The following is a 26746-nucleotide window of genomic DNA, read 5'->3' on the forward strand; positions in this document are numbered from 1 at the left end:
TAAAAAATAAATAACTCCAAAAATCTATGTATTTGCACAAAAACAAACTTCCGTGCTTATGTGCTTCTTTTTACTTTGACTACAGTCTGTCACTTGCATATTTGTAGATCTTACTTCTTTTCAGTTCTGAGGTAGATGGATGTCACAGGTAGATCCATGGCTTAGCTGATGACCTGGAGTTAAGTCTCAATTTGTCTTCTAAAAAATCTCCCTACCATACTGGAAAACAGCATTTCTCAGTAAAAGATGGCAGACAATCCTGTAAAAGATGTTCTACATCTTTGTCCACGAGGATCCAGGCTATCTTCTTAAATAAAGTCAGAAAAGAATGAAATTTCACTAATGAGGGATATACACACTTTTGTTGTACTCTAGGGTATATTTTCAGAGTGGTCTAGCCTTCTGTTAAAAAAGCATATGATTAAATGCCCTGGTCTTAAACTTTGGAATACTGTTCCTACATTTTAGTGATATTGGAGAAGAGTGTACTGAATGCAGTCTACAGTTCTTAAACTCCAATGCCAAGATGACATTGAATTTGGCACATAGGATTTACATATATGTATATATGTGTGTGTGTAATTATAAAGGAAAGACAGTGCAGAGATTGATGACTAAAACCTCCCTCAATCATCTCCGGTTCCTGAAGCTTCCCTTCGAGTCAACCACGCCAGGTCCACTGAGCATCAAATGTTTGTTTAGCAAATATGAATGACATGATACAGGAAGGAAGACAATGAATTTGTCATTAAACAAGATCTAAAATATGTGCTAATAAATGTTTAGTCAAGGAAAATGTGTTACCCATGTTCTCATATGTTGGCTTCTCTTCTTTGGCTTCCTAATAAACACAGAAACAAGTTTAAAATCCTTCTCAGACTGCTGTGTTACTTGTGGTTCATCGGATATTTAAAAGCAGAATGGGAGACAGAACCTTCAGCTTTCATTAGTTATTCATTTCTGTCCCTCTGCAACAGTGTGTCTGTTGTCCTGTCTTTTTCCCGCTCACCCACATCCTGTCACGGCAGATGTCTGCCCCGCCCTGCTTCTGCCAGAGGTTTCTTCCTGTTAAAAGGGAGTTTTTCCTTCACTCTGTCACCAAGTGCTTGCTCATAGAACTGATTGATGTTGTCTGTACTATTATAGTGTCATTACCTTACAATATAAAACACCTTGAGGCAACTGTTGTTGTGATGTTGTGCTATATAAATAAAACTGAACTGAAAATGACTTTGAAAAAAAGAAAAACCACACAAAAAAGTCTTTGTAAAACACACACACACACACACACACACACATACACACACACACACACACACACACACACACACACACACACACACACACACACACACACTAGTTTCCTAAGAAATGCTGTGTACTCCAAATGATTTCTAGCTTTTTCCACAAACTCCAGTCATCACTGGACTTAACTTATAAATCTTTAAAAAAAATGTTCTGTCAAAATATCTAACTTGTTGCTCTTGTATGTTATGTCAGATGTTTTCCTTAATGAAACATCATCGCAACATGTTGCAGATTAAATTAAGGGTTGATGACTGCCATTGACCTGCAGTGAAAGCAAAAGAACACATTAGCAACAGCAATTACTCCCCTAGTAAAAGAAAACCTCAGATACAGGAGGAACAATGCGGTTTTTGTCCTGGTCACGGAACACTGGACCAGCTCTTTATCCTCTCAAGGATACTTGAGGACGCATGGGAGTTTGCCCAACCAGTCTACATGTGTTTTGTGGACTTGGAGAAGGTATTCGACCGTGTCCCTCGGGGTGTCCTGTGGGAGGTGCTACGGGAGTATGGGGTGTCTGGCCCATTGCTACGGGCCATTCAGTCCTTATACAACTGTTGCAAGAGCTTGGTTCGCATTGCCGGCAATAAGTCGGACTCGTTCCCGGTGGGTGATGGGCTGTCCTTTGTCACCGATTCTGTTCATAATTTTTGTGGACAGGATTTCTAGGCGCAGCTAAGTGGTGGAGGGCTTTCACTTCGGTGGCCTCAGAATCTCATCTCTGCTTTTCGCGGGTGATGTGGTTCTGTTGGCTTCATCGGGTGATGGCCTCCAGCTCGCACTGGAACGGTTCGCAGCCGAGTGTGAAGCAGCGGGAATGAGGATCAGCACCTCCAAATCTGAGGCCATGGTTCTCAGCCGGAAAAGGGTGGAGTGCCCACTCCGGGTCAGGGATGAGTTCCTGCCCCAAGTGGAGGAGTTCAAGTATCTCGGGGTCTTGTTCGCGAGTGATGGGAGAAAGGAGCCGGAGATCGACAGACGGATTGGTGCTGCGGCCGCAGTGCTGCGGCCGCAGTGATGCGGACGCTGCACCGGTTCGTCGTGGTGAAGAGGGAGCTGAGTGTAAAAGCGAAGCTCTCAATTTACCGGTCGATCTACGTGCCTACCCTCACCTGCAGTGAATGTTTCTGTGATCTCTGGCATGAAATTTCAGTTCAAAGGTTCCCCTCATGCTTTTAATTTTAACAGTTGCACATCTGAATTTTGTTTTTCCTTTAAAAAAAGAAATATGGTTCCTCCCACTACCTTACAGTCATTGTCGAGGCATTGCAGGAGCCTCTACACAAACAGTTGGCGTTGTATCTAACCAGCTTTTTTTTCTGAAGTCAGAGCTCATGGGCTGTAGTTTTTGATCTGGCTGATGAAACAGGTTTGTTTCTACAGAGGACTTTTTTTTTTCCTATGCCAGTCTTCTGAAACTTATGCTTCCCTGCAGGGACAACAGAGTAGCTGCAGGACAAAACATGACAGAGCCTCACAAACGGAACACGAGAAAAACATATTTTATCATATTTGGTAAGGTAATTTACCTTTCCGAGCATGTCTCTCTATGACAGTATCTAAGTGTTTTAGATGAGACAACACAATCAACCATTGTGCAGTTTATAACATTCTTTTGTTACTAGGGTAGTATGTGCCACAGTCATTACCAATGAAACAAACAAATGGCGACACTGTAGAGTTTTCATTAAAGAAAAAACTAGCTAGTGTTTGTACCCATAAATATTAGTTTGTTTACACTTCCCTCCTGAAATAGCTGTTCTCTCCTCCCTCTAACCAACCGATTTTAACCCCCCCCACCACCACCAATTTTTATTTTCCACCGTGTCTCTTTTTTGTACTGTGACTTCCTTTGCAATTACCCAAGCTCACAATTCATTTTGTTGTATATACAGGGCTAAGTGATCAGGTGCTGAATTCATTTACTCATTTGCCTCTTGTTATCTTATCTGGAGAATGAATGAAGTTGGCCCTTTTAAACTCAGATGTGACAGTACGATCACGTAGGAAGGAATAAGGAGCAAAGAAATAGGAAGATGGAGGAGACGAAGAGAAACAAATACAAAATTGTCAGAGAAATAGAATGAATAAACTTTGTTTTGGCTTACAGGAAGGGAGATGTGGGAAGAGACAAGCTGTCATGCGGGGAATGTGTGAGATATGCAAGAAGAGAAGGGGGAAACATGAGGGAGGGAATGCAGAAAGAGATGTATACCAAGAAGTATGATCATTTTGATGATGATGATGGTGATGCATCTCCAGCACAGTTATAATAAAGAGAGAGATAACATGAGGTGAAGAAGGAAGAGAGGAAATGTCCATGCAATTACTGCTGCTGCCAGAAAGAGGCTAATCGAATGGCACTTGGCACAGCAGGCCTCTGTTCCACGCAGCTGGTGGAAGAAGGAGAGAATGGGCTCTGACAGAGGGGAGAAAAGATGGAACAGAGGGAGTGAAGGTTGCAGAGATGTAGGAGATGTAAAAAGAACTGTCTTTGAGGGATTTAAAACATGAGGAATTGCATGCACAACGAGGGAAAGAACACATAATCAGAGGTTTCAAATGTGAATACACACAGATGGAGGAAAGAGGGACTGAAAGATACTGGCATGGGAAGCAAATGGAGGGAAATTTAATGTGCCAGAGAGGGGGAGTGGGTGAAGGTGGTGGTGGGAAGCAGGAGATGTCATGCTGGATGATGCATATAGTTAGCATTAGCATTTACACTCATGAATGTTAAGTTATTGATCAAGTAATCGGGGTGTGATTGAAGTGCAGACTTTCAAAGCAGGGTTTAACTGCATTAACTCTTTAGAAATTATGAGGAGTTTTAACATAGTCCACCATTTTTAGAGGTTCTAAAGTATTTGGATAATTTTTAAAATTAAGAATGGCTGTTAATATTTGGGTAAAAATCCTTTGTAATCAGTGACAGCCTGAAGTCTAGAACCCACTGACCTCCCCAAAGGTTGTTTCCTACCTTGAGATGTTTTGCAGGCTCTTACTGCAGCCACCTACAGTTGCTGCTTGTTTCCCTTTCCCTTTGTTTTTTGTCTTCAGTAACCTAAAACATGCTCTGTTGAGCTTAGATCTATTGTGTTGTTGTCACAGTATGTGCTTCTTAAACACTGGATGGCTAGTTTTGCAGCATTTGGCTGAATCAGAGTGGAGAGTAAAGCTCTGCATGCTCCAGAATTCAACCTCCTACTTCTATCAGCAGTCACATCGTCAATAAACACTAAAGGCTCAGTTCCACTGGCAGCCATTCATGCCCATGCCATAACATTGCCTCCTCCATGTTTGACACATGATGTGGTATCCATCAGATCATAAGCTGTTTCTTTCTTTCTCCATACTTTTCTCTTCCTCCAAAATAAAGTTTTTGTCTTTTGAAGAATAAAGATGTTTGCTGTGCAGTCACTGCATCCAGAAAAAAGAATAGTTCAAGGAAATCATCAAAAACCAAAAATTACAGTAACTTTCATGATGAGCAGATGCAAACTTCTGATCACAACTCTATATCATTCTTTCAGTACAGACACACTACGTAAAAAAACTTGCGGCAGTATTTGTATTTAGACAGGGATTATGTCTCTGCAAAAAAAGCCATTAGTGATTCCTTACTTCTAACCTTTAATTGCAAAGGTGCACCATGAAATGGGTGTGCTTCAATGACAGAGCAGAGTTTAATAGAATGAAGTGAAAGCTTTGGCGATCAAAGCCGAAAGAGAATCTTTGCTGGCACTCAGTAGCAACAAGGTGGCCAGTCAATGCTAATTTCAATAACTCTTTAATTATTGGTGTCACAGCTCCTTTGGATCATTTTCTGCTGTGTGCAAGCGAGGTAGAGAAGAGACAGCTGGAGGGAGCCAGTGAGGGAGGGCTTCTCAACACTAAAATACTAATGAAATATGAATGACTGGAGACGCAGGTATGGTGCTGGAGAAGAGACGAAGGGAGTGAGAAAACAGCGATAAAGACATCACTTCTGTAATATTGATGCTGAGAGTTTGGTTGTAACGGGAACTTTTTATGGCAGTTAGGAAAGGGAGATGGAAGGTTAAGATCTTTCTCACTTAACCATGATGTTCTCCCTGTGTGTATCTCATCACAACTCCTGTTGTTATTTTCTACCTGTCTGAGATTATATAACATAACATTCTTTCCTTGATTTCTCTCTTGCATTTGTTTAAACTCAAGAACAGTGTAAACTTGGGATTCTTGACACGGCACATTACTATTCATTTATACTGCATACATTATAATCAAAGATGGTTAAATAATTAGGAGGCAGGAAGCTCATCAACCGCAATAGACTTTTATTGCTGCCTTGAGTACAGCTGGCATCAGGGTTTGGAGAGATCCCTGAGAAAAGCGAAGCCTCAAACAAGCTGTTTTCATTTCATTCGGAATGTGCATTGTGTGTTTTTTCTAAGGTAAGACCACAGCTAAACAAGGAGAACTGAAGTTGAGGGAAATTGCCCATGTTTGACCCCATGCATACACTTCTCAGACAAAACTTGTTCCCGATTTTCCTGCTTGAGTATCATTCCAGTGACTTTAGTTTCTGATGTCACAGTCAGACAAACTTCAACTCTTCTACCAGTCATCCTTTTTTTGCTCTGGACATCTTTCTGCAAGCTGAAGGGCCACTCGAAGCAGAACCTGAAGCAAGTGGTGAGCTGTTGATGCTATGATATGGGTCACTGAGGCTGCAGAGCAGAACAAGGAATACCACTGTCAGTCCAAGACAGTGGAGACAGTTTCTCATTCATCCATGAGTAAGAAACAGATTGGAGAAGCAGCTCTATTGTGGTTTGATTATTCCTTGTCACAAAAATGTATATATAGTAGGCTTGTCACAATACTAGGTTTTCAAACTTGATACCAATACCCAGGAAAATACTTCAATACTACAGGAAAGATTTTGACCCCTTCAAGTAACAGTGAAGTCCTATCTCAAAAAAGGTGCCTTGTTATTTCATTTGGAGGTTTCATTTGTTTTTCAAATTATTTAGACATTTTTATTACTGATTGTAAAAATTAAGCCATATTTTAGAACCTAGTAATCAAATACAGTACAAATAAACAACACAATACATCACATAATAATTTAATTATTGTAGAAGAAGAGCATTATGGGAAAGGTACAAATGGACTTTTGATAAAGTGTGGTTAGCTAAAATAAAGAAGATATAAAAAACAAAGCACTCAGTGTAAAAGATTGAACTGGTCACTGCTTTTATAGTGAAACTGAACTTAAAAAGTTTTGTAATGGTAGAAGAGTTTATCATCTTCTATCATCTGCCACCTGCTTACCAAACCTGCAACCTCTCTCTCATCCACCGCGAGTCTGTTGCTCTTTTCATCCTCTGGCTCCCCTGCTGTTCTCCATGTGTCGGTACTCCAGTCTGCCATGCCTCAATATCCCATCCATGATCCACTAACGACTGACTAACTACAGTCCACTACTGATGATAACATGTGGCTAATTTGTCACCCTGACCCCCAACACCCTAGCATTGTCATATTTTGAGTTTTACTGTATTTTTGGGACTCTTTGCATTTTCTTTTAGTTGTGTTTGCTTTTGGGTCCACACCACCACCTCCACATAGTGGCAAACGTGTGTCAGCCAGGTTACATTTATGGTAACTGTTTAATACTTCAGGGTTGTTGAAATGGGAGCTTTACAGACCTCTGAAATTCCTCCTAAAGTGTTGTTCAGTGTTAGAAACAGTAACTACGTCAGCTCTTTCGGAGGAAAGGAGCTTTGTGTCTGACTGTCTGCAGCAGTGCTGTGCAAAATTGCTTGACAGCTAGAGGAAGCAAAAACAACACTATTGACAATTATCTTAATTCGATATTGAGTTAAGTAGATATTATTATTATTATTATTAATTTTTTGTGCTTCCTTTCACAGTCGTGCAAAGCCATACCCTTGCCTTTGTCATTCTGTGAAAATACTGTGTAACTTGTCTCATCAACTTAGAAACAACTGCACAATTCAAAACCTAGTCTCTGTGGTAACAGAGTCAAGTTTACACAATTTAACCACATATTTCTGAACTGTACAGTGGGATGCAAAAGTTTGGGCAACCTTGTTAATAGTCATTATTTTCCTGTATAAATCGTTGGTTGTTAAAATAAAAAATGTCAGTTAAATATATCATATAGGAGACACACACAGTGATATTTGAGAAGTGAAATGAAGTTTATTGGATGTACAGAAAGTGTGCAATAATTGTTTAAACAAAATCAGGCAGGTGCATAAATTTGGGCAGCACAACAAAAAGAAATGCAATCAATATTTGGTAGATCCGCCTTTTGCAGAAATTACAGCCTCTAAACGCTTCCTGTAGGTTCCAATGAGAGTCTGGATTGTGGTTGAAGGTATTTTGGACCATTCCTCTTTACAAAACATCTCTAGTTCATTCAGGTTTGATGGCTCCTGAGCATGGACAGCTCTCTTTAAGTCACACCACAGATTTTCAATAATATTCAGGTCTGGGGACTGAGATGGCCATTCCAGAACGTTGTACTTGTTCCTCTGCAGGAATGCCTTAGGGGATTTTGAGCAGTGTTTTGGGTCGTTGTCTCGTTGAAAGATCCAGCCCCGACAAGATTCCCGGTCCCTGCACTGGCCACACAGCCCCACAGCATGATGGAATCACCACCATATTTTACTGTAGGTAGCAGGTGTTTTTCTTGGAATGCTGTGTTCTTTTTCCTCCATGCATAACGCCCCTTGTTATGCCCAAATAACTCAATTTTAGTTTCATCAGTCCACAGCACCTTATTCCAGAATGAAGCTGGCTTGTCCAAATGTGCTTTAGCATACCTCAAGTGGCTCTGTTTGTTCTGTGGGCGGAGAAAAGGCTTCCTCTGCATCACTCTCGCATACAGCATCTCCCTGTGTAAAGTGCGGCGAATGGTTGAAGGATGCACAGTGACTCCATCTGCTGCAAGATGATGTTGTAGGTCTTTGGTGCTGGTCTTTGGGTTGACTCTGACTGTTCTCACCATTCGTCGCTTCTGTCTATCCGAGATTTTTCTTGGTCTGCCACTTCGAGCCTTAACTTGAACTGAGCCTGTGGTATTCCATTTTCTCAATATGTTCGTAACTGTGGAAACAGACAGCTTAAATCTCTGAGACAACTTTCTGTATCCTTCCCCTAAACCATGATGGTTCGTCTTCAGGTCATTTGAGAGTTGTTTTGAGACCCCCATGTTGCTACTCTTCAGAGAAAATTACAAGAGGAGGGAAACTTACAATTGACCCCCTTAAATATTTATCTCATTACTGGATTCACCTGTGTATGTAGGTCAGGGGTCACTGAGCTTACCAAGCCAATTTGAGTTCCAATAATTTGTTCTAAAGGTTTTGGAATCAATAAAATGACAACAGTGCCCAAATTTATGCACCTGCCTGATTTTGTTTAAACAATTATTGCACACTTTCTGTAAATCCAATAAACTTCATTTCACTTCTCAAATATCACTGTGTGTCTCCTATATGATATGTTTAACTGACATTTTTTATTGTAACAACCAACGATTTATACAGGAAAATAATGACTATTAACAAGGTTGTCCAAACTTTTGCATCCCACTGTAAATGAGCCACTGAATTGGCCAAAGAAAGTGAAATAGCATGCTTTAATTACAGGTTCCTAAAACTTTCTTCTAACAGGATAATTATAATTTGGTATTATTCATCTTGGCTTGGCTGGAAGTGAGTTATTTTTGTAACCTGTAGCAGAGAATAATGCTGTTATATGTGCCCAAAAAACACATTTGTTTGTCTACACACTGTAAAGTCTGATAGGTAATAACTTAACTTAAACAATCTACACTGTTATGAAATGTAACTTTAGTAAATGTATCCAGATAATGTATTTGTCTTATATTAAATTTAGCATATTTCACAGTACTGGACTTTCACTGTCTCTGACCTGTGAACAATAGCTGCAGAGGTCACAGTAAGCCCCGTGGTGTCAACCATACCTTTTTAGTTCTTGTTACCTAACAGAGTCTCAGAGAGCACTTCAGATGTCTCCTGCATTAAAGGTTGTGACACTGACACAGGAGTCACAGCGTAGTCATGTCTCATACATCTGACAAGACTGTGATGAGGCTGCCGTCATATTAAAGAGGAACACAGAAAGTGCAGCATAGCTGTCAGCGCAAAGCAAACTTGGGCAAACGGGGCTTCTGTTTGCGGATTATACGCTACAAAAGAAACTCAGCAATCTCTCTAAATATCCACGGGGCTGCGAAATACACACACACACACAGCACAGAACACACATCATAAAACACCCACATACTCACGCTCAGTGACTGCCCACATCACTGTGCCAAGGAAGTGTTTGTGCGGTTTCACTGAAGCAGCAATACTCTTCTGAGCGTATAGATAGTGAGGGAGGGACAGGGGATGAGTGGGACAGATATGGCCTGATGTCTAATTAACTCTCTGCCTTCAGAGAAAGTGCGTGTCCTTACATCTAAGGCAAATGATGACCACTGGGGGCAACAAAGGGAGGGGGAGAGGCATCCAGACATGGCGGTGCAGTTACTGTACGCAGAGACAGAGAGTGTTGTGACATAGAGTAGAAAGTAGCACTATGATGGGCATTAGCCGCAACATTAAAGATGAAATATTGTATCAAAGCATGATGCAACTGTAGTTTGTCCATACAAACTGGAGCAACTTGGGGACTGAACATGGGGACCCCATCAAGGGGGGGGGGGGGGGGGGGGGGGGTCAAGTGAAGGCAAGCACTGACTGCTCTTATGATTTAAAAAAAAAACACACTGTGACAGATTAAAAAAAAACACACCAAGACAGAAAAGACAGACAGGAAGCAATGCAGAAGCATGGACAGAGGGAGGCAGTGAATTAGAGTCTTTAATTAGACCAGACATAGAGTGCTCTCTGTGTGTGTGACACAAGCTAGGCCTGAAGGGAGAAGCATAAAGGGAAAGTCACTTTCAAGCTCCACTAATATAATGGGGCCCTCTTGGGACTGAGCAGGGGGTAGATTTTTTTTCTTTCTCATTTCTGTGTTTGCAAGTGTGTGTTCATCTTGAAGTCTCTCGGTGTCCAACCTGTTTCAAGGTTGGCTCAAACAGCTGAAGTCATCAGTGTAGACCGTGAGGTTAATGTGTGCCTTTTTTTTTTGCCATTATCATCCTCAGCAGCAGTACAGCCACACACAAATAGAGCCTATTGCTTAGTCTGGTGTCATATCAGTCTTGTGTGGCTAAACAGGCTGTTCAGTGAGTTGTGAAATTGAAATGCAGCCTTGGTTATTAGACAAACAGCCTATCACCCATACTGCTAGTTCACTGTCAATATCCACTGTAGCGTCAACTAACAACACAACTCATTTGTTGATTAAGAAGAGCTGTGCATGTTGTGTATGCCTATATGTGCATGAGCGCTGATGCACGTTTATGGGCTTGAGCGTAGGTTTACATTTGGGAGGGTATGACTGCATTGAGGTGCCTTTGGTGTATACATCACTGAGACTACTTTAGTGCCACATATTAATCCTCAGCAGCACTACAAATGAAAACATGACTTCTGGTAAAATATTCAATTTGGATCTATTAACCCAGTGGCAGAGATAAACAAACCTGAACACGAGCGTATACATACTCTGTGTGTATACTTATAGAACAATGCTAGAGGGTTAAAAGACTGCTTTACTTATGGAAACTGAGAAATTATTTATTCTTCTGCTATGCCATATTTCATACAGATTCAAGCTCTATTGCAAAAACCTTGGGTGAATAGTCACTCTACTCAGTGGAAAATCTTTTCATTTCTTTAAGTTTAGGCTGATGGGCTGTGCACTGGCATTGTTGGTCAAACTAAATGAGGTTTTTCTTCTGTTCAGTAAAGATGACAAGTGGAAAAAGAGAAAAAAAATCGAAGGAAAGAAGAATTGACTAGCTTATAGTGTCTGAATTTGATCATGTTTATTTTTATATAGAGATGCATTCAGCCAGTGTGGCAGGATGAGGTCATCTACCTGAAATGAAGCGGAGGAGCAACCAAGGGCAGAGTGATAATCATGAGGATTGGGAGAAATCCCATTGGGCTGGTAACATTTCAGAGTGATTACTCTGGTCTAACAATCTGGAGCCTTGCTGCAGGCTAAGCTGGACGGGTTCTGTGCTTGCAGAGGTAATATTCACATACAAATAAACACACTCAGAGCCTAAACCAAATTAACAGTGACTGTGTTTGTAGTCTCTTAATTAATGAGGTTAAGGTTGACCTTCTCTGGTTTACTGATTTCTTAACTGGCATATAAATGAGAAACCTTGTCTCAGTTGTGTCAGAGTATCAGAGAAACCTGACTATCCTGGATGGTCCTCCGTTCTGTCTCTCCAGCTTCTTGTTTTTATATACATATATGTGTGTGTGTGTGTGCGTGTGTGTGTGTGCTCCCTAAAATACCTAACTCCGTTTTTAGTGCTCGACCCAAAATGACTAAAGGAGAGCCTTTAGTCAACAAGATCTAGAGGAAAACACACTGACAAGGTTTCTCCAGGTGAACCTCTGGAAGGATTACTAACAACTGCCTGCAGCTGAAATTGCCTCTGAATTGCTAATGGTTTCTCATCCACTCTGCTTTCTGTGACGCATGACAGATGCCTGTTGGCTTCAGCTCTCTGTCACTTACCCACTGGCTACTATGCAGGTCTCCTGAGGCACATGAGTCTGCTGCTGCCTAGGGCTTTCTCAGCCCTCCAAAACCAAACACTATTAGGCATTAGTAAGATATCAATTTAGACTTAATTTATCAATTATAGGCATTACTCCTCCTTAGCATATAAGCTCATATATAACATGCTTAATGACAAAACTATTTCTTTATAAAGCATTACATCAAGTACAAACAAGCTATTTAAGAGCTGTTAATAGTTCATGGTATCATAGAATTTCCAGCTGGAAGCTGATGCACACTTTTTTGTAGTGTTTACACCTGTTTGTTTCTGATGAAAATGAAAAACTTTATAACTTTAGCTAGCTACCTATATGATGTTGGGCTAAATTCTGCAGCTATAACAGCTTCAGCTCTTCTGGGAAGGCTTTTCACAAGGTTTAGGTGTGTTTTTATGAATTTGTTGATCATTCATGGAGAAGTGCATTTGTTAGGTGAGATACTGATGTCAGTCAACCTCTTCCACACCAAACTCACTCATCCATGTCTTTATAGACCTTGCTTTGTGCACTGGTGGACAGTCATGTTGAAACAGGAAGGAGCCATCCCCAAACCGATCCCACTAAGTTGGGAGCATGAAATTGTCCAAAGTTTCTTGGTATGCTGTCCAGTTGTGACGTGACTTACACCACTGTATCCCACACTTTCCATTGTGCTTGGTGATGAGTGGCCGTGGAAACCCATTCCATGTTCTTGAGCTAATCTGAAGGTCACATGAAGTTTTGAAGAGTGTTGGGATTGACTCCACTTTGTGGAGTTGCTGTTGTTCCCAGTCATTTCCACTGTATTATAATATTTTTTAATATGGTATTTATATTTTATTTGTATTGTGTCCTTAATGTTAAGTATTTTGGTCAGCACTTGCTGTTTTTGCCTTGGCTATCACTAACAGTTGGCTGTAGAATATTTACAATTGCGGGAATGTCGCGACTGGACTTACATTTCAGTATTCTGTAAACATTAAGTGAGTTATGTTTGCATCGTGCATGCATGTCTTACTAATGCTTAACAGTGTGTAGTTCCATCAAGGTTAAAGTCTCCACTTCACTTGCATCTTGATTGTTTGATTTAAGATCCACCATTGCAAATTATTTAAATACAAAAAGTGTGCTACTATCCTCAACCTTTACAGTGACCGATGATTTTTTTTTTTATAGTGCAAGTTTGTTTGGTTCTAATTTCATGTTTCATTTTCTCTTTTCTGAAAGCTGAAATTAAGCTACAAGTTGCCATCTTTGTTTTCAAAGATTCAAGGTCTTCTAGTGTGCTTTCTTCTCATTAAAAATTTAATTGTCTTTCAAAAAAAAAATCGGTTTTTACTTCCATCATAGCATGACAGAAACAATAATGGGCAGGACAGGTTTGTTAGATGAATTCCAACTTTGTTGGAATTGTTTGTCAGCTACGCATTGCCAGTCCCTACTTTTCCTTGTTTCACAGCAGAGTCTGTGTTTTTCTGCAAAAAGCCACGTCTTCCCGCTCCTCTGGGCAGTTACACCATTTTTTGATACAGGGATCATGAGGTCAAGCGCCTTTAGCAACAAGTTTCGCTCATTAAAACTGTTTCTCAGCTGACTGAATGCATTATGCTTCAACATGCTGACATTACTTATTGCCTCTCTCAACACTGGCATTTACTGTAATTTGACCCTGAAGTAAGGCTGTTTCTTTGTGTGTCTTTTCTCCCCTAAGCTGTCATTCTTACCCTTTGCAACTTCGTCCTCTTCATTTATTATTTTCCAGCGTGAACAAAGGTTCAAAGCAGACCCTTATAAGTAGACAAAATAAGCCAAAATTGTACTGCAGCAAAAGTACTGTCACTTTACGAAAAATAAATAAATACCACGATATAAAGATGCGTACTGAAATAAATGTCTATAGTAATTTTACAAAGAAATACTGGCACAGCGCTGCAGCACACTTTCACTTTAATATAACGTTGGGCACACGTATCCTAAACTCTTTCACTCCCTCTGCTGCTGGTGATGGCATTAACATATTAAGTAAAGCAATTAACAATGAATAATTTTTCAGGCAATTTGCCAAGGATTCTCATACAATTAAAAGAACCCACATAAAACAACACCAGGCACCATTCCAAGTGAACACCACATTGTTTTTCATTTATTCTCTCCTTTATCGACAGTAATTTGTGATATAATATGCCACAGTGCAGTTCATTAAAGTTGATGTATGTTTCTCTTTAGGCAGTCAGTTTATATGTTAATAAAACAGAGAGCAACTTGAGTTATGTGGTACTTGTTGACCTGTCTTTTAATATGCAGTCAAGTACCTGAGCTTAGCCAGTGTTCACTGGAGCCACTGGAGGAAGAAAAGTATTTTAAAAAATATATTTAAAATAATAAGAAAAAGTATGCGTTGGACGTTCACATGGCTGGTTACGTGTTTGCTGTGGCAAAAGAATGTGGTCAGTAGAGAATGGTGAGTCATCTTTCTCCACTGGGAAAAGTGTACAGCTAATTTAACTTGGAAATAAGTCATATGTACGGTGGCACTGAGGTGCAAAACACAAGAAAACACAAGAAAACACGACAAAACACGACAAAACCGAAAACATTTCGTTTTACATTTCAATTGTTTTTGAATGCACAAACACCAAGTCATCCAAATCATTCCCTGTTTCTTTTGTACTATTTTCAGCATATATTTCACAAGATGTGCGGTTAGTGCAACATGACAATGAGGGGGCTGAGACAGCTCAAGTTGAGTGTATTTTGTGGCTCCAGCTAATAGGGCTTATTATGCACTTAGCCAGTCTTGCAGGCCCCTTAGCCATCTCCCTGTTGACTAAGGACCCTGCCATTCAGGACCACACAGGCCTGTTGTTAGTGTCAGTTTACTTGACATTTTCTTTCTGTCTACTTTGAGCCCAGAGACTAAGCAGCTTTCCACTGTGATAATGGTCACCTGCCACATACCCACAGTGGGAAAATGAATATGCAGAAAGAAGGAAAAAGTGCAAATCAGAAGAAGTGTAGGGGCGTCTTGAGCTTGCTGCCACTGTCTGATGTTGTAGTTACAAAATAGGTTGTTTCCAAGGTGACAGACAATCAAAGTCAACCATTTTACCCCCATTACTTTCTCTATCTTCAATTAGCATCAAGACAAATAGAGGGCAGGCAGAACTGTCTCATGGAAAGGTTCAATAAAAACTTGCAGCAGTGACAGTGACAGTACTTAACAGACAATTCTGTTAAAAAATTGGCCAATTGCCAATTTGGCTTACTAACCACAGGCTATATCACAACTGCATATAAGAGGTAGGCTTCTAGCACAGGGCTCATCCTTAAATGCTACAATTTAAGGAAGAAAGTGTTGTGCATTTCATTATCAAGTGTGCAAAAACAAGAGAATCTGCAAATACATACCCATATCTAACCAAAAATGCACACATTTCTGTTGACATGCTGCTATTTTCGTTATCCCATGAGACACAACAAAGTGCCAGTACATAGCTGGTTTTAGAAACGTGCTTTTAAACAGTCAGAGTAATTCATTAGCTTTGGTCTGAGCTTAGAACGCTGATAGTTTTATTTAAGGACAGCTGTTCAAATCAAAGCATGAGGAAGACAAAGGAAACCTAAAGCGTGTAGGGATCACAGAGATTTGAGCAATCAATCCTCTTGTAACGGTTTCCCTGCACCTGACCTTCTGACCCTGGAACTCACCCCTCTTTTCAAAATCAGCATAACCCTGGCTTCTCCTGTCATTGTACTCTATCTTTTAGCTCTCTAAAATTCCAATTTTAATTTGTGGAATACATGTTATGAGTATAAGAGTGATGGTGTGTAGGCACTGCTTCTTTATCGCTGCCTTGGGAATTGGTGTGCTCATATGTGTGTTTGCTTATGAGGTGCGGATTTCATGAGCATTTGAGCATAAGCAAGTTCTTTAAAACTGGCCAAATGTTTAATAACCAAACAAACGTTTTCTTCAGCACTTCACAGGCCTTGTCTGCCTTACAGCTAGCTTAGGAGACTAGCCGCTGTCTGTGGACCCAGCAGGCCTATTGGATTCATGAAGCAGCATCAAAGCTTTCATATGCCCCTTACATTTCCCACTGCTCTCTCTCATCTTGCTGCCGAATCGTTTCTCCAAAGCTGTCGGATACTCTCTCTGCAGGGTGGATGGCACTCATCGAAAACTAATAGAGGGTGACTTCATATGCACATGGCGTGTACGTCTGTGCAAGAGCAGTGAGGTAATGTGATGTGACGAGCAGATTTGCCAGCGTGTGGTCATCGAGATTTTGAATGGTTTTGCATGCACACATGCGCAGGCGTTTATTTTTTTTTTGTCTCGTCTTATTCCGTTCTCTCTTTGCTAATTCCCCTAAAACTACGTAATCACTTCCGATATGTAATCCAATCGGCCAAAAAAGCAGTATGTTAAGGTTCATTATGCGTTGACTAATGCTCCACACAAGTTTGGATGGAGCTAGTCATGCAGCTCATCTTATTAAACCTGCTCTCTCTCTCAGTCTGAGCTGAATCCAATTTAAAAACACATGCTGCTCTGTGCTTTTATTACTGTAAAAGCCAGCAATGGTTAGCTTAAAACGGCGCTTTTGGGTCCAGCACTGACAAACGCAGATTGTATTTGCGTATGACATTTTATCACAATTTAGGATACCCTATTTTTCCAGCATGGACAAATTTTTGAAACACATTGGTATGACAGGCGGGCATATTCATTTAATCATACCCCGATGCTTATAAAGTAGTACTTATGTGACGCAGTAGCTGTCCTGTTAAGACTGCATGTGTGGTGCTGAATGTGGGTGTGTAGGTCGAAGTGTGCGATAGGCTAAGACAATGCCATTGATTCCTCTCTGGCTGGGATTCCATCGTCTTCCTGTTTCCCTCTTCACCCTTCAGTTCACATAAATAAAGCGCACACCCTCAAAGAACACAGAAGGCCACATAGCGCAGTAAACAAACTGCTTGACACAGTGTCTGCTGCAAAGTGCTTAACTGCTGCTGCGTTGATGGTGGTTTGATTGTGACAGAGCTAGTAAGTGGGAGTTGAGGTTAGCGTGTCCATTTTTCTGCGAGGTGTAAAGTTATGTGGGAAAAAAGTAATTTTTTAATGTGTTTTAATAGTTTTTTTAATACTATTTTCAGGAGAGCTTGGGGGAAAAGAGGTGGTATGATACTTTTAAAAACTGGAAGGGTTCAGCACTTCTGAACGTCATATTTTTATCAAGTCTGAGTTTGAATTTGCTTTGCACATCTTTTTTACTAGCATTATTTAATGTTTGAAACCACCAAGCTTCCAGTGGTGCTTCTTTCCATTGGATAGCCGGTGGATATAACAACCTGAACACCAGGAAAGGCCACTGAAGTTGCATTTGTACATAAAGACAGATGATACGCACCAGCTTGCCTCAATACATCTGCGTATTCATGAAGCAATTGTTGGATGGATTGCTCTGCATAGTTGGAATGAGTGTATCACTTTGGCCCCTAAAAAAACTAGCACCAAAGGTGTATTTAACACATGTTATAAAATCAAATATCAGAGGAACTCAACAATTAATTGATAAAAAAAAGATGTTATTATGGGTGGATAAATTTCAAATGAGTCATTTCTGTAATGTAGTCAGGGCTTCTGTGAGGTTAATTGAGACCTTGACAGCACTTTAGTCTCTTCTGCATGCTTGTGCGTCTCCTCTTTCCTCTGGCTAGAGTCTACTCTTGGGCTTTACTGCAAAAGATTTGATCAGAGTGAAAAGCGTACACTTCAAGTGTGTATGTGCGCAAGAGTGCTACCATGGGAACTGGAGGATGAGATAGAGATGTAGATGTAAAATGAAAAACAGATGCATAGGAACAAGCTCATATTCACAGGAGCTGGAGTGGTCTCAGAGAAAAGTCATTCTTTATATTAGGTTTTGCGCCTAGATTGAAGCGATCGCATCACTCCTGGGAACCAGGAAGAGAGCTTTTCCAGTGCTTCGGAGTGTGTAGGAAGATCACCCAGAGTATACAAAGGATACTGGAAATGACTTAAGCTGGCTAACATGAGAAGGATCAGTGGATCCCTGATAGCACTGCAGTGTGTTACTGACTTGCTAATGATGCTGTTTTGTTTCTTTTTTTGCTCCTACTTCTGGCTCCAAAGTCTTGTCCAAAAATCATATGACTGTGTTAACCTTTACATAATTTGTTGAAGGGCATTGTTGGCATCATGACCAAACTGTCTGGTGTTACAGTGAAAATCCACCCACCCATTTGTCCTCTCCTGTCACTCTCCAGCCTTATCTCCTCCTCTCAGCCTTCTGTTCATTAAACAGACATAAACAAAAGAAAGTTTTTTTGTTGTTTGTCTCTGCATTGCATGGAGCTCAGTCTCACTGAGCTCATGGAAGCACGGACAAGCTGTTTGTTGCTTACCGTTAACAGCCCATAGTATGGGAGGTGGTCCAACTTAGTACATAATTGAAAATGGTTGCTGTGGTCCATTTGCTACGCTTTTGTTCCTCCTACATCAGCAACACAGGCACCGCTAGGATGCTGCTCTTGGGGGATTTGCTTTTGTGTGTCATTTGTCCCCTCCATCTCTTTCTCTCCACTCTTGATGCCTTTTTTTATGACAATTCACACTTCAGTTGAGATTGCTCTAAATTTCGATTTCAGCCAAAATGCTCTTTTAAGTAGCTGTCTCTGTCTGGATGCTATTTGTCCCTCACTTCCTCTTTTTTTTTGTTACCCCTGAAATGTTTTCTTTTATGTGAGTGCAGCCACCCATATTATGTGGCTGTGTTTGTCTCAAAGTGAGCGCTATCATCTTCTTTAATGTTCCCGAAGTATAGCTGTTAGTATGTCACTTAACACGACACTCTTTCAACCTCTCCAAAGATCTCCTTTCCTTTGCTCATGTCATCCATGCATCACTTGTTCCTCATCCACATGATGTAATGCGCTTTTTTCCTTACGTGTGCTGCCCGACACTGAAAAATCTTTGGTGATATAGGGCACTTGAGCATCAAATGGACATGCTATTATTCCCCGGCCCACCCTTCCACCACACGCTTTTCCTCTCTCACCTGCGCATGTGATTTGGCCTTTCAATCTATCCGCCAATGGGCTGGCCACCCCTTCTGGCCAGCCCATCTCCTCTCCTCAGGGAAATGCACCAAGGTCTTGAAGTGATTCTTTTTTTCTTTTTTCGTGTGTAATGGAACTTCAGGATAAACTAGATTTGATGATCCACCCATACAGGGTCCTCTTGGCAGTTTGACTTTGCCCTCCCCCCCTCCCTAAACCTCATTACTCAAGGCTGATTCTTCAGACCGGCCTCCTCGGGGAAACAGAAGTGTAGAAGGGCAAATGAACATAGGAAGTAGAGTGTCACTTCAGATCACAGCTCATGTCAGGAAACCAGTTGATTTGTGTAAGTGCAGAGCGAGCAAGAGTTCTTTTAAACTTGAGCTCATGCTGTTGTCGGTGATGTTGTCTGTTTATACTCTTTCCTTTCTTTTGCTAAGCAGCTGAATTGCTATTATTCCCAAATTAAAATGACACAGAGTTGATCCAGCCAGGAAATGAGGTTATTGCTCTTTACAAGGGTAATGAGATTTGGGGCGACAGAAAGAGGTTCAATTAAAATATTAGATAGAAAATTTAAAAGGAGTAAAAAAGTAGATTGCGAGTCAGAAGAAACAGTACGGCGAGCCAGATGTTACTATTTCTCCTGCTCAGTGAATCCAGCGTCCACGTCATGACTCAAGTGACGGAGGTGTCACTGTTCTCTGTGTTCTTGCTGCGTTTTTTCTGTTGTGACAGCTGCAAGTGTTTGTTCATTTCTTGACAGATGCACACAGTGTCCTCCCTGGCTGCTGTTAGGCTGCTGTTTGACATATGTCCATTGTACAAACTGTCTGTTTTGACTGGTAGTGTGTGAATAAAGCTCAATGTAGTGGAAGGAGGCCATGTGCTACAGACAGACTGGCAGGCGTTAGCAAAGTTGTCAACACCTTTTTTTCCCCCCTTCCTTCTCTCCTTGGCTTTAAAAAAATGTTCTTCAATTTCACTTTGTCTAGTCTCTGCTTTCATGTTTCTCTGTTTTGCCGTAATTCAAACACATCTTTGTATCTAATTCTAACCCAGATGTTTGCTTTGCTCTGATGAAAGGAGTTCTATTTTACACAAGATATTGTCGTGCTGCTGTGTTGTAGTGCAGATGCATCGGTCTGCACTGACGTTACTTGTTTGTGGGATTCAATTTATGAGCAAACTACAACAAATATTGTTTTTGATCTGCAAAGCTTCCATGTTTAAAACATTTGTTGAGGGTATAAGAGTGACAGCAACTATCAGTGTTCTACTAAATTTAGTAACCTTATCTAATCAGTTGCATCTCCAAATGGGCTATATGACCTCACAATGCTTTTAACCCTCTGGAGTAAATGGACACACCAGTGCATCCAAATTACATCACCGTGTCAAGATGACCAGCAGCAAGCCGCAGCCTCACAGAGTCTCGGCTTCAACTTGTGTGGAATGAGCAGATTTGATGTAACAATCTTTAATCCTAACAGTGCAGTTCTGTAGGTTTTCGATGTATATAAGTCCTACACCAAAAGAAATAAAATAAAAAATGAAGCCAACAAAATAACCATGTTGATATTGTCTTTGTACTGGACACATCTCACATGACACAGAAGCTTTTTAGATATTCTGTCATGTGATACTTGCGCTGTTAATATAAATTAAAAGAGCAAAAATGTTGTGTTTAGTGTTATATTTTAGATCATCTTAATAGATATTTAGGATATTCATTTGTTCATTTGTCATTTCATATCTTTTAAATTAACCCTCTGATGTCTGTTTTTTCCCCACATAAAAAGTAAACTAATAATAGAATGACTGATTTTTGAATACACACATGCTGTTAATTTCAAAAGTTTAACTCCTGAACAGAAATGTCCTTTTACTTACAGACCTACCTCTCTTCCCCCCTTACCCCCACTTGATTTTTTCCAGGCAAGGACGAGTCAGTAGCCACCTTCAAGGGCAACGAGTTCTTCTGCTACGACCTGTCCATGACACCCATCCAGAGCAGCACCGACGAGATCACGCTTTCCTTCCGAACACTGCAGCGCAACGGGCTCATGCTGCACACTGGCAAGTCGGCTGACTATGTGAATCTTTCCTTGAAGAGCGGCGCGGTTTGGCTAGTCATCAACCTGGGCTCGGGGGCCTTTGAGGCTCTGGTGGAGCCTGTCAACGGCAAGTTCAATGACAACGCCTGGCATGATGTGCGCGTCACCCGCAACCTGCGCCAGGTAAACACTGTCTGCATCATCCGGGGCCGCAGCAGTCAGGATTGTGCATCTGTTTGCCACACACGCTATCTTTGAATCATTGTTTTTTTTTCTCTCAGCATATGGAGAATACGTTGAGTCGTTGTCTTACCTTTCTCCTCTCTTGCTTGTTTTTCTTCCTCTCTGTCATAACAGAAGTTTCTTTTTTGCAGGGTCAAGTTGAACAGGAGGACCTTTTCTATTAATTTTAATGCTTTTTGTTTCAAAGATGAACCAGATGACCAATGATACATGTCACCTTCATGCCCCTGTCATGCAAAGGCAAAAGATACGAAAAACATGTGATAGATAACATTATAGTTAACATACATGAAATCAAAGAAATCCAAAGATTTATGCAATGTTCTTATTAATGAACCAGGAGGAGAAGTGCTCTGCTTAGTATGTATGCACATAATTTACTCAGGTACACAAATGGAATGCACCACAATTTATCAAAGGTGACAATGCTCTTAAGACCTTTCTGAACAAATTACCTAACACATCTTTGCAAACCTTTAATGGTAGCTAATGGAAAACAAAAGAGCACAGGTTTGTGTGTAATCTGTGTGACATATTGTGTGTCTGTGTATGCTAGCTTCCTCCATCCTCACAGAAAACACAAAGGACATGCATCGACAGTGAACTCTCTGAATACTGGACCCTCTGGATGCAGCAAGTCATCAATTGGCAGGTGCAGATACCGGCAGCAAGATACAATCAATTTCACTTACACCTGCCGTGCTTACTTCTTCACATTTTTGGGAGGAATTGTAATTGGAATAAATGGCTTGTCAGAACTAATAATGGGCATTGTAAGCAGTCTGGAATGCAAAAAAGCCTAGCCTGAATACATTAACACAAAGATGGTGCATCAGCTTCTTTATGTTTGTCTGCAAAAATATCTGTGAAAGGCAGCCAGTAGTATTAAGCCACTTCTAGACAGTGGGGAACTTCTTGTTGTACAAAAAGCATGACAGCAAAGTGATTCTTAATGTGGAATAAGTGCTGTTAAATTATAGGGAATTTTTTAATGCTAACCACACTGCGATTTGAGTCGTATTGCAGTAATATTCTTGGACATTTCAGTGGGGTAAGTTAGTCTGACATTTGTAAAGCTGTTCTTTTATTAGCATATACTGTACTTGCCTTAGGATAAAGGCAAAGGATCACACACTCAGAAACACACAGTCTCCATTTAGACACCCTGGCTCAGAAACGCACACATGCACGGACCTATGTGTAATCAGCAGAGCGAGACTAATGTAATGAGTTTGGAAAGCCAACACAAGTTTAAAAATTTACAGCATGAGCCAATCCACCTACCACCTACTGCACCATAATGATCATTAGGTAAATATGACATATGCCATGCACATACGCACTTGCTACACTGGCAGCATTATTGTCTGTAAGGAGGTTTGTATGCCTATGCCTAGCTGATCAGAGGTTTACATCCACTCATTATGGGCGTGAATGTCAGGATCATTTTTGGCTTTTAATGATTTCTTTGAGCTGGTCTTTTTCCCGTGTAGAATGCATACATTTTTAATTCTTTTTTTCTAATCCACACAGGATCAAAAGTATAAATACAGGCTCATTAGCTTTACTGATTGATTGATTGATCATACTTTATTCATCCCGAGGGAAATTGGGTTAAGGCTGCCAGCCGTGCCAGCGCCGTCTTACCCTTCCGACCATACATACATTACACAAACATCACATGGGGAAGACAGGTCAGAGAGGTATAACATGGAAAAAGCACAATATGAGGAAAGATAAGGAGAAAAAAATAACTCCCCCCAGACTGAGCTCCAACAGGGAGATCAGTTTGAGAACAGAAAAAAACACCTCTGCACATAGCACATGAAAAAAAACTCTTAATACACCAAAGAAACACATGACAAGCAACAGGGGTGGGTAAAGGGTGAGAGACAGCCAATGTAGACAGTACATCCGGGCCTGCAGCCTATGCGCTGGTGTCCTTGATCCACCGTCAGCATCGGAAGGGAATAAGCGTCGAAGGTGTTTGGAGGGGGGAGGGGGGATGAGTGTACATCTGCATGTGTATATATGTCTGTGTGCATGTGTGTGTATGTCCAGAGTTCAGCTGAGACAGTGTCCTTCGCCCTGCCAGGCTAAGTAAACAGTCTTCCAGCCAACCCAGGTGGCCTTGCATAGAATGGGAAGAACAGTCTAAACACAGTCATTATCAGGGTGTTGTTGTTCAGCTCCAGCCTTGAGACCGCAGCTGGCGCCGAAGGGGTATCCGCATGAAGTGATGGTGGTTTTTACTTTAGTGCAAACAACTCATAAGAATTTCAAAGCAGTTCTAACAGTCCAACACTGGTCTCTCAATCTCCCGTTGGAGAGCCGTGAGCTTCTCCATGATGTTATCAAACTTACGCTCCGTGATGTTGTCATTCTTGTGCTCAAAGAGCCGATTCTGAGAACTCACGACCGCAGTGAGCTTCTCCAAGATGTGATCCAATTTGCACTCAGAGGTGTTATTCCGAGCGAGCCCTCCAGATGTAATCCAGTTGCACTCAGAGGTCTTGTTCTGAGTATTCACGGCAGCCGTGCGGTTCTCCAAGATCTTATCCGTGCTGCACTCAATGAGACGATTTTGAGAAACTCACGCCTCATCCCATCGTTTCAATCCCAGCGGGCAGCCTTGTGGGGGTTTGAACAGCCGGTTCCGCTTTCTTAATTCTTCGATAAGCCAGGGCCAAGCCAGCTCCGATCAGCAAGAACCCTGTTATCATGGTTCCGAATAGGTAGATATCTTCAGCACTCAGGCTCACCCAAGCCCAGACTTCTCGTTGAGAAAAGGGTGTCAATTGCATTCAGAGACCAGTTGATCAAATCCATAATTCCTCTTTTAGGTTTTAGAGAACAGACTGTGAGAGAGTGTTCCAGGGAAAAGTAATACAAAAAACACGAGACTAGACAAGGACACAAGAGGCTAAGCAGGGAAGCTAAGGGAGAGGAGGAGGAGGAGAAAAGTGCGACCGCCTTTGTCAAGAGCAAGAGAGAAAAGAGTGTGTATGGTAACCTCTCATCACAACTGTATACACTGTCTACTCCTGTCCATGACGCCCATCCAGGGCAGCACTGCAGCGCAACGGGCTCAAGCTGCGCACTGGCAAGTCGGCTGACTATGTGAATCTTTTCTTGATTGGAAAAAACAAACATTGAGTTATAGTCAGTCAAGATACTCTCATAACATATATTTAATATATCTGTGTCTTGATAAGGTGTCACTTGATTCAGGATTAGCATATTACAATTACAATATTGCCTAAAACTAGTAAGCATGTCTAGTGAACTAGATATTCTACGAGAACGTACATTGTTTTATTTCTATAACTTGGTGAAGAAATCTTGACACAAAACTTTACAGATTTGTTTGAAAATATTGAGTAATAAATATTAACAGTTTTCTTCTGTTATGTAAAGTTATACACATAGGAAAGTCAGCTAAATATTTTTAAACAAATCTTTAATGCATAAAAACTAACCACCCACATCATGTTGTCGAGGCAGTCTCTATTGACTGACAGTCCAGACTGAATCCCCAGTGGATCTTTCTAATTGACTTAACAGGCACTCCTAATGTTGAAGAGCTCTACATTTACACTGGACAATTCCCATGAAGAGACACTTAAACAGAGATATCAGTGACACTGACCACCTCTGACCCAGCAGATCAATGATTACGGGCATGTTTTCGTGTAGAATACAGTGGCGTGTGGCATCAGATGTTCTTACAGTCCTATTCAGTGCATTAAATTTTAAAGTTTAGTCAGAAATGACCAAAAGTTTGACCATAGTCTATCAACAGTTGGCCAATTTAAGCTCAATTAATGAATTTAATAATTTTTTTGACAATTTTACTTACAGTTTAATAAGTTGGACTACAATGTCAATTCCAAAACAGTTGGGACACTGTAAAATGTACATAAAACAGAATACAATGATTTGCAAATCTCATAAACCCATATTTTATTCAAAAAAGAAAACTGAACTAAACGGAACTAGAAAAAAAACTATTAGAAAATGGCACTGGGTCATTTTGAAGTTAAAGGCACTCCCCTCAAAACATTTTTGGAAAAGGGCCATGGGTGTTCTTTATTGTAGTTTTGATGCATCAAATGTTTTCAATTGATAAAAGGTCCTGAAGGCATTCTACTACAGTGAAGCCATGTTGTTGTAATAGATGCACTATGCGGTTTAGCATTTCTTGCCTGAAATACGCAAGGCCTTCCCTGAAAAAGACATCATCCTGAAAAAGACCAACATAAGCAGGAGCTTATGTTGGTCTAAAACCTGTAAATACGTTTACCCAATGATTGTGCCTTACCAACAAGCTTCCAGTTCCAAGGTAATGATTCACCCTAAAAGAAGCACTGATAATACATTGGATAGGTCCTTCTCCTCTTTATACCAGAGGATGTAGCATCCTTTTGTTTAGCAAAGAGAATCTTAAATTTTCAGCAAATCTGACCACAGAACAGTTTTCCACTTTACCTCAGTGCATTTTAACTGAGCTTTGGTGAGAGAATAAGGCAGTGTTTCTGGATCCAGTTCACATATAGCATCTTCTTTCATAGAGCTTTAACCTAACTGTGGATGGCACAGTGAACTGAGGATCTGAAGATTACCGTCTTCTTCTACGGGATTTTCCGCCTTCAGCCTGCGCACAGAGATTTCTCCAGATTTTTAAATCTTTATCGACATTATGTACTGTACAGAACGAGATATTCAAAGTGACTGGTAGACTGTTAAACCTTTGCCCTCTTTACTACTACTGAGAAACTCTGTCTCTCGAAGATGCTCCTTTTACACCAGTCACATTTCTGACCTGTTGTCTACAGGATTAACCTAATTAGGTGCAATTAGCTTCCTCCAGCTGTTTCTTATTAGTACCATTTAGTTTTCCAGCCCTTGTTGTCTCTGTCCCAACTTTTTTGAGATGTTTTTCCGCCATCCAATTCAAAGTAACATAATATTTGTCATAAAATAACATATTAATATTTAGTCAGTTTAAAGTCAGTTTAAATAGTTGATATGTTTTCTATGTGAATAAAATATCAGTGTATTAAATTTGCAAAACAATGCATTCAGGTTTTACATTTTTACAAAGTATCATAACGTTTTTTTTAAAGCTGTGGTTGTAGAATCAATACATTTAAATTTTGCAGAGTAGAGTTGGAAAAGGGAAATGGATGTAATAATTGTATACAAATATAAAACAGTTGTCTGAGTATATGAGGATTAAGGTGAATGTTATACTTATTTGATCCTATTCACCTAATACTATATAAAATTTCCTGCACATAACACCATGTGTGTGATTACTGATAAATAAGA

General features: G+C 40.6%; 1 protein-coding gene across 11 annotated transcripts in view; it reads left to right on the forward strand.

Moving 5' to 3' along the window:
• Positions 1 to 26746, forward strand: part of nrxn2b (neurexin 2b) — a 661917-nt gene that overhangs the window by 262935 nt on the left and 372236 nt on the right. For all 11 annotated transcript variants that reach the window (XM_063470250.1, XM_063470249.1, XM_063470257.1 and 8 more), the window contains one exon: positions 21054 to 21355. In XM_063470250.1, the coding sequence (XP_063326320.1) occupies positions 21054 to 21355 (302 nt within the window). The remainder of the gene's footprint in view (positions 1 to 21053; positions 21356 to 26746) is intronic.

This window comes from Pelmatolapia mariae, linkage group LG3_W (assembly GCF_036321145.2).
Source record: "Pelmatolapia mariae isolate MD_Pm_ZW linkage group LG3_W, Pm_UMD_F_2, whole genome shotgun sequence".
Taxonomy (NCBI): domain Eukaryota; kingdom Metazoa; phylum Chordata; class Actinopteri; order Cichliformes; family Cichlidae; genus Pelmatolapia; species Pelmatolapia mariae.